The 8,429-nt window shown below is 46.8% G+C and overlaps 1 protein-coding gene across 2 annotated transcripts in view; it reads left to right on the forward strand.

Moving 5' to 3' along the window:
* Positions 1–6,469, forward strand: part of Polr3e (RNA polymerase III subunit E) — a 28,165-nt gene extending 21,696 nt beyond the window's left edge. The window contains exons 18-21 of one of the 2 annotated variants that reach the window (XM_006230168.5): positions 410–927; positions 2,639–2,716; positions 4,608–4,733; positions 5,687–6,469. In XM_006230168.5, the coding sequence (XP_006230230.1) occupies positions 410–927; positions 2,639–2,716; positions 4,608–4,733; positions 5,687–5,743 (779 nt within the window). In that variant the 3' untranslated portion in view covers positions 5,744–6,469. The remainder of the gene's footprint in view (positions 1–409; positions 928–2,638; positions 2,717–4,607; positions 4,734–5,686) is intronic. The other variant, NM_001108503.1, reaches the window with a different exon arrangement.
* Positions 6,470–8,429: the final 1,960 nt, after the last annotated feature.

The following is an 8,429-nucleotide window of genomic DNA, read 5'->3' on the forward strand; positions in this document are numbered from 1 at the left end:
GGCCATGTTGTTTTCAAAGTTCATCCTCTCTGTGCTGACCTTTCTTCTGTCTCCACCCTACCACCAAGTTAGCCTATTGCTTGTCCAGCAGGACAGCCTCAGTGGTCTACTCACTCCTACCCCAGGAGGGTACTGTGTCTTTCAGGGCAGAGTGGATTCTGAGACCTGTTGGATCAGCGGGTGGTCTTATAGGAGCTGCTAGAATTACAGCAGGGCTCTGTAATTTTGTGCCCAGTTAGATTTCTCCCCTCAGTTTAGATAGCAAAATTTCTCCTGAGCAAGGAAAGGTGGAAGACAGCACATGATTTCTTCCTTCAGGAGCTGTCTTCTGGTGTCCCCTGCTCTCTGTCTTCATGCTTTGTCTGTCTGAGATCTGTGCCCTTCTGAGCCATATTGTCTGTCTACACAGCGCCTGTTGTCTCTGGGGAACAGCGGGTCCAAACAGCCAAAACCAAGGCCCAGCAGAACCATGCTTTCTTGGAGCGTGAGCTGCAGCGACGGAAGGAGCAGATTCGGGGAACCACAGTCCTGCCCAGCGTGCAGATCAAGGAGGAACCCCTGAGTGAGGAGGAAGCCGATGGGGATGAGCTGGAGGCTGAGGAAGAAGAACCCATGGACACTGCACCCAGTAGTTGCCTCAGCACCAAGTTGGCCAATGGGCTGCCTGCTGGGCGGGCAGTGGGTGGGGACAGCCTAAATGGGCACCCAATTCCAGGCTGTGCCAGCAACCCGGTTGCCCGGGAACTGAAGGCTTTTGTGGAAGCCACCTTTCAGAGACAGTTTGTGCTCACGTTGAGCGAACTCAAGCGCCTCTTCAACCTGCACCTGGCAGGCCTGCCCCCGGGCCACACACTCTTCAGTGGTGTCTCAGACCGAATGCTACAGGATACGGTGCTGGCCGCTGGCTGCAAGCAGATACTGGTGCCTGTAAGTAAAGCCTGTGTCTGCCAGGCCAGGGTCAGTCAGAGCCTTCAGGAGGGCAGCTGGGCAATCTTCACCTTCTTAGGAATCAAGAAGCATGGGGAGAAACCTGTGTGTCTGTCTTAGGGACAGTGGCTCTGAGGCTGCATGTGGATAGGGTACATGTTGTGTTTGTCAGATGGCTTCCTGACCTCATCTGAAGTGGGTGTGTTAGTTTTTCTACCATAGGAAGGTAAGAATATGAGATTCCGCAGGCACTATCAGGGCCTCATTAAACATAAGCCTTTACCTGATTGGTATTTAGTTAGTCTCTAGGGCATGAGTGACACAGCTAGAATTTGAACCTCAGTCTGGAGGCTCTAAGCTTGCTTTCACAGAAGGTAGCTTAGCACTTCCCCACATAGGGAAACCATGGCTTCCCTGGCCTTTAGGCTCTTTGACCATATAAGCTCCAGCCTCTGCAGTAGGCATCGAGGTGGTGAATGAGCCTCCTCTACTTCAGGTCCTTCCGTCCCATGGAGTGGGCTCCACAGTGGGGCCAGAGACTGTTGCCTTTGATGGAAAGGAGTGTTTGGGTACAGTGTGAAGGAAGCTGCGTGGCTCATTCCTAGGCTCTAGCCAGCCCAGGAAGCAAATCAGCTAGGACAGAAGGGAGGTGACTATGCTGTCTTATAGATAGGGAGTATACCGTGTGCAGCACCAAGCTCACACGCACCTGTGCCTAGCCTAGGACGATGCTTAGGCCAAGGCCCTGCCTCTGTGTGTAAGGAACAAGACAAGAGGCTCTGTGGCCCCCTGTTGGTGGAATTTCCTTGCCAAGGTTTGCTTTTGTAAGATGCTGGCATTGGGTTCCTGGCTACCCTAAGTGCAGCCAGTATTCTACAGGCCTACTTTTCTGTGTACTGGGCAAGAAAAGGATACTAGCCTGGTAGAAGTGGGATTGCCTAGGCTACCCACATGGATGGAGGATGAGGAACCTTCTATGAAAGTGGTGCTCTTTCCTGCCCACCTCAGAATTTCCTTGGCCATGCTCCTTCCTCTCAGAAGTGCTGGCATCTAGAGAACATCCCAGGCTTGTGTGGAGCAGTTTGACCCCAAGGGCCATATTCATAGCATGTCCAAGAAGAAAAGGCAAGTTAAAGACCCGAGTTTAACTTGTGATTTACTACTCTGAGCTAAGTACCTGTAGACAGTGAACAGCTCTGAACTTGATATGGCGAATGGGCAGGGCAAGCGACGCCTCAGTGCTGCTCAAGTCCTGTGCCAGTCTTTATGTGTTAGTGAGCACTAGTACCAACTACAGAAAGGAGGCTATAGGCACAATGCTGGCATTTTCCCTGATCTTTTTAAGTGCCAGGACTGTCATCCTCTGGTTGCCCCTGAAGCAAGTGGTATAAAAGGCTTGGGAGTCTGCCAACATCCTGTTTTAGCCACACTTCTTATGCTGCCCTTGTGGGAAACAGCTGACCGGAAGCCCTGAGGAATGCTAGGGAAGAGGAGACTTTAGAGTAGAAGTCCAGGTAGATGCCTCAAAGCAGCATCACACACACTAATGCCATCCCAATACCTGTTGTCGCACTGTCATCTCAGAGCCAGTGAGTGGGAGAACTAGGCTTCGACCGCTCTTGCCTAGGGCTGGGTTGCAGGCTAGGTGGGTTGAAGTGGGCAGGGCAGCAGATCACAAGGCAGAGAAATGACCAGCTCATGCTTGGGCCAGTTTCCCCCACAGACTGCTGCTTCCCCTGATGAGCAGAAGGTATTTGCCCTCTGGGAGTCTGGAGACATGAGTGACCAGGTGAGGTGCCTTTTTTTTTTTTTTTTTTTTTTTTTTTTTTTGTCGTCTTTCTTTTTTAAGAGCGGGAGTCCTAGAAGGTTGAGGCTATTAGAATCTTGACACTAGAGTATAGTTGGACATGTCAGGTTTTCCAGTCACTCCAAGATAGGCCATGTGTGCCAGTGGTTTGCCCCTGAACTTGGGTGGATGTCTGTCGAATTAGAACAGTATCACCTTTGAAAAGATGACTGTTTCCAGCAGTATGGTGGCCTCACTCTGAGCTTTAGAGCTCTATGATAGTGATGCAGGCAGGCTTGGAAACCACGTGCAGAGGAGAGTTCTCAGTGGCTTTTTTATTAGCTGTCTTAAACCTGGAGTTTGGTTATTTTGTTCTGCGATCCTGTCTCCAGTGTTTGGGTAGTTCAGCTCTGGGAAAGAGCTGAGGTCCAGATGCCTTTAAATCATGAACTTGCCTGAATTCCAAAGATTAAAGTGTTTTGGTTTTAGCAGACATGCCAGTCAGGTTGAGACAGGAGTGAATCCTGTTGAAGCCTGTTTCCCTTTTACTTGCCAGGGGGACAGGAAGGCTGAGAGCAAGAGTGGGTATGAGGCCTCGCTTCTAACAGGAGTCCTGAAGTGACCCTGTTTTTGGCCAAGAAAGGTAGCTTGAGGCTTTCCTACTTAGCTTCTCAGATCACTAAGGGAAAAAAAGTAGTAAGTTCATTTAAAACTGAACAGGGCCTAAAGAACTGTGGGGAAGCTGACTCTGCCCTCAGAGGTGACCGATTGTTTGTGACTGTGAGCCGATCAGTGGTTACCACATGCTAGTGCACAGAACATGTTCATGCTGCAGTTACTGCTTCCTCTCCAACATGTGGGGCTAGAGAGCCAGCTCAGGCCTTCAGGCACCTTCTCTGCTGAGCCATCTCACCGCTCACTTCCTCTGTGCACTAGTCTGCTGTTCTGACCCCAGCAGACCAGCAGCACGACTCCTGTGGAATGTGAGGACACTGCTTCTCCATGTGTGGCTCTTCCTGTGTCTAGAGTCTTAGCCTCTGATGGGATATCGACAGCGTTCTTTCTTTCTGCCCTCAAGTACTGCTGGTACTAATAGAACTAAAATTTTACAGGGCAAATAATTTCCCCCCGTTAGGAAGAGGGTATCGTAATCATTTCAAAGTTGAAATTCAGTGATACTCTTCTCGTGAGATCTTCCCTTAACTGCAAACTGCATGGCGTATATTGTTCCCTACACTGGTAGGACCTTGATGTATTCTGAATTCTTTATTTACTAGACAGTTGGGCTCTTAGAGAATCCTGTAGGCTGATAAATTTCTTTACCTTTTTGAATCCTTATAGACATTTGAGCTATTAAACCTACTAGATGTCGTCTTTGCCCATTTTTTGAGACCAGAATTTTTCACTGTAGCCCTGACTGGCCTTGAACTCATGCTGATGCCCCTTTCCCAACAGGGATTGTGAGGTGTGTGTGAGTCATCACCCTCTGCAGTCAGTTTTCATTCTTCCCTTCTGTTTTGAGGATGGCCTTATTTGTCCTCTGCTATTTAATGTCTCTTTAGGAGTTTGGTGCATTTTCCAGTTTCCTGGATTCAGTGTTATGCTTGTGTCTAGACTTTGAACCAATTTAGATACCTTTCCCCCACCCAGTCTAAACTAGATGCTTCTGCTCACTTCCTTGTATGTCCAAACTGCTCATCCTGAGTTCCTTCACTGAAGTCTGCAACAGTGACCAATAGGTCGGTCTTGCTAATCTTTAACCAGGAGTGCTAAGCCACTAGACACTGCAAGGTGGGGCCAGCGCCATCATTTTGGATCTTTTGTTTGGGGATAGTTCACATTTGGGATACTATCACTATCGAACTAACACTTTTTTTTTTTAAATTAAATAAAGCATCGACAGGTTTTGCTTGAAATATTTTCCAAAAATTACCGAGTACGTCGGAATATGATCCAGTCTCGGCTGACTCAAGAATGTGGAGAAGAGCTAAGCAAGCAGGAGGTGGATAAAGTGCTAAAGGTATGTCCATTGTGCACAAGATGTCACGCAGAGCATCTAGGCTGTGACTTTGACCTGTTGTTTTAAGGACACACATACGTGGAAAGGTTGTGTCTGGTATCTTTGTTCCCGCTGTGTATATAGTAAATCAGAACAGCTTAGCCCTAGTGCCCACCAGTCTGATGGCCATCAACTGGCAGTGACTAGCACTGGTACCCTGGCAGGAAAGTGAGCCTTTTCATGCCGCAGAGTTGGACTGGGTATGAGGAGGTGTACATCATCTTGCACCCACTTGTATAATTGACAGTACAATCTTTTTTTTAATTTTAATTAAAAAAGGAATACTGGGGGTTGGGGATTTAGCTCAGTGGTAGAGCGCTTGCTAGGCTGGGTTTGGTCCCCAGCTCCGAAAAAAAAGAAAAAAAAAAAAAAAGGGATACTGCCTGGCACTGGTGGCGCACACCTTTAATCCCAGCACTCAGGAGGCAGAGGCAGGCAGATCTGAGTTTGAGGCCAGGCTGATCTACAGAGTGAGTTGCAGGACAGCCAGGGCTACAGAGAGAAACCGTGCCTCCAAACAACAACGACAAAGAGGAGTTTCTGTTTGCTTAATGTGAAAACACTTTGAATGCTCTCATGAACTGTGTGCATTGTAGAGGTGGGCACAGAAAGCCACTGCCCCATTCCCTGTTACCTTTAGTCATGTAGACAATAGGCCTTATTAATATGTCCCTTGTCGTAGTCAACTTGAAAAGTTTTTTTCTGTTGATACAGCAAAATCTGTAACACATCTTAAAATGTCCCTGAGGTATGGTGGCTGGAAACCCGATAGGGTCAAAGCGGCTACCCAACAGCACACTTAGGCAGGTTTTGATGTCCTGTTTGCACTCTGTCCGCTAATCGTGAGTCAGGCTGTGACAGCAATAGCTCTCTCCTGCCGGAACCTGCCCTTACCCAGTTTTCTTAATTTCTAGGACTGTTGTGTAAGCTGTGGTGGCATGTGGTACCTTAAGGGGACAGTACAATCCTGACAATAGTAGCAAACCACTAACTCAACGAACCCAAGCCCAGGGAAGGACGGCAGAGCCACACGTAGTCTCGACTTGCCTCAAGACACAGGAAGAGGATCTGCCCACCTGGTGGCCTGTGGCACTGCCTGGCCCAGAGGACAGAGGGGCTCACACTCAGCCAGTGGCAGGGTCAGCGTAAGTGAGATCGCTCCCAACAGAGACCAGCCGGGCCTTCTTTGCAGTACAATTTGAAATTCCTGATGTATTTTGCTTATTGGGTTTCATTCTCATAATAAAGAGAGTGTACACTGACATGGGCAGGATTATGAAAATCATGGTTTAATATTTTCCTCTTTTAAATGAATGCCAACATAGTTAAAGTTATGTTTACAAGATGAAGAGAACCTTAAGGTTTTTAATATTTAAAATGCCTAGAAGCTAATAATTAGTCTTAGAGTTTCTCTCTGCTAAGACTTCTGCCAATTTTATTAAACCAAATTGAACATTTTACTGTTGGGTTTCTAAGGCCACTTTACCTTATACAGCAGCCTGCTTTCTGTAGCGGTCTCAACTGTTTACACAGACCATAGCAAACATTCTATTAACTCCATCGTCTCCTACTGTTTGCATAAAGGTGCAAATGGAACCAGGTAAGTGTGGAACAGTGTGTAAGCGAGGTTATCACTTTGATGTAAAAAAAATTATATTTTGTGTATTTTTAAAATAAATGCTAACACTAAACTGGCATCATGGTGCTGCTGTCCTCAAATAGTTGCAGGAAGAAAATGTCCTCTGTGCTGTCTAAGCATTCAGTACAGAGAGAGAAGGGAGACCATGACGCCATCACACCAGGTGATACTCACTTTGACCTTGCAAGGTTGGTCTGAAGACTGGTCTGCTCACACTGCTGAGGCCGCCACACACACAGGGACAGTCACAGAGTGGCCTTAGCTCGCTGCAGACTTGCAAGCGGAAGGGAAGGAGGATGGAAAGTGAACACCAGCTTCTTAAGTAGGGAAGGGAGCTAGTACTCCTCCTGTGGGAATGTGAGAGCTGACTAACCTTGAAGGTTTTAGTACTTACATTAAAATAGTTTTAAAAGTAGATATTAATGTACTTCAGGCCCAAATATTTTAAATCAAAATGTAATAAAGGTTTTTTTTTACCTAAGTCTTCAGAATGTGGTATTTTACACTTCTAAACCCCTCAGAGCCATGATTTACATGCCGGATTGCCAAACTTCAGCTGTGGTGAACATGCCAGATCATATAGTCCTAGAAGACAGGGAAAAGGTGAGGTAGGCTGGGTGAGATGACGTCTGCCACCTAGTTAAGACTTCTTGCTCTAGCACATCTTGTGCAGCGCAGTCACTAATTGCCAAGGGTTGAAATAATGCTCTGTGCTCTCCTCTCTCGAAGAAATATCAGACCCTTTAGTATAATTTAGTAAGGCGTCAATCAGGGATGTACTCTCCAATGAACATTTGTTAATTACATCGATTACTAGGGTGGCTCTTGGTAACTGTTAACACATATGAGCTGTTAACTCAGTTAAAAGTTACCAAACCGGGCTGGAGAGATGGCTCAGCGGTTAAGAGCACCCGACTGCTCTTCCAGAGGTCATGAGTTCAATTCCCAGCAACCACATGGTGGCTCACAACCATCTGTAAAGAGATCTGATGCCCTCTTCTGGTGTGTCTGAAGACAGCTACAGTGTACTTATATATAATAAATGAATAAATAAAAAAAAAAGTTACCAAACCAATGAGGAACATGTCCTTACCATATTCTAGGGTCCTTTGCCCTTTGAAAGGGGAAGCCCTCATGTGGGCTGGCACAGCTGAAACAGACCATATAGGAAGAACTTGACTCAGTTCAGTCTCTGTGCATCTAAGGCCATGCATTAGATAAAAACAAAAACAACACTGAATTCCAAAAGCTGAGTGAACTTAAGAGAGGAAGAATGGGATGCTGAAGAAAAGCAGTAACAACAGCGACAACAGCACTTTCCACCTCTCAGCTCCTTCCTTCCACAGAAACATCAACTCAGTTAACTATCCACAAGCAAAAATACTTCATAAGAGCTAAGGACACTACAGATCTTAGAACCCAACATACAACACTTAATAAAGAGGAACACAGTATTACAACACACCTTCCTTAGCCCCAGTCTGTGTGAAAAATAAACTCACAGAAAGAACCAGGAAGTAAGCACTGGCCTTTGCTTTGGACCCCAAAGCCAACACTCATTCGGTACTGTTCATTCAGTGCTGATTTAGGACTTCACGCCAGAATCAGGCTGATCCTATATGATTCAGGCCCATCTCCAGCATCACTTGGCTCCCACTGATACATGGCTAGCCATGGGTACCAAGGAAGATGTTCCAAGCCTATCCAATGCCATGCATGACCCTGTGGCCTTCCCTTTCATTCCTCTGCAGCTCCAGACCTAAGCAAGGTTTCCAGTAAATCCTAGCACTGGTCTGACCTTAGTTAATCCAGGCTAGCCCTATGAGCCCAGTATCTAGATTGTCCCAGGTAGCTCTCTGATCTTTGCCTATCCCAGGGTATCTACCTAGTTAACTGGAGGTCCACTCTTAGGAACCCAGTTTCCAGCCCAACTCTACATACATAGTCAACTGGTATACCTCAGCAGATCCTCAGGTTTCAAAAGTAAACTTAGGTGCCAGGCTTCTACCTATTGACCT

Source organism: Rattus norvegicus, chromosome 1 (genome assembly GCF_036323735.1).
Source record: "Rattus norvegicus strain BN/NHsdMcwi chromosome 1, GRCr8, whole genome shotgun sequence".
In the NCBI taxonomy this organism is placed as follows: domain Eukaryota; kingdom Metazoa; phylum Chordata; class Mammalia; order Rodentia; family Muridae; genus Rattus; species Rattus norvegicus.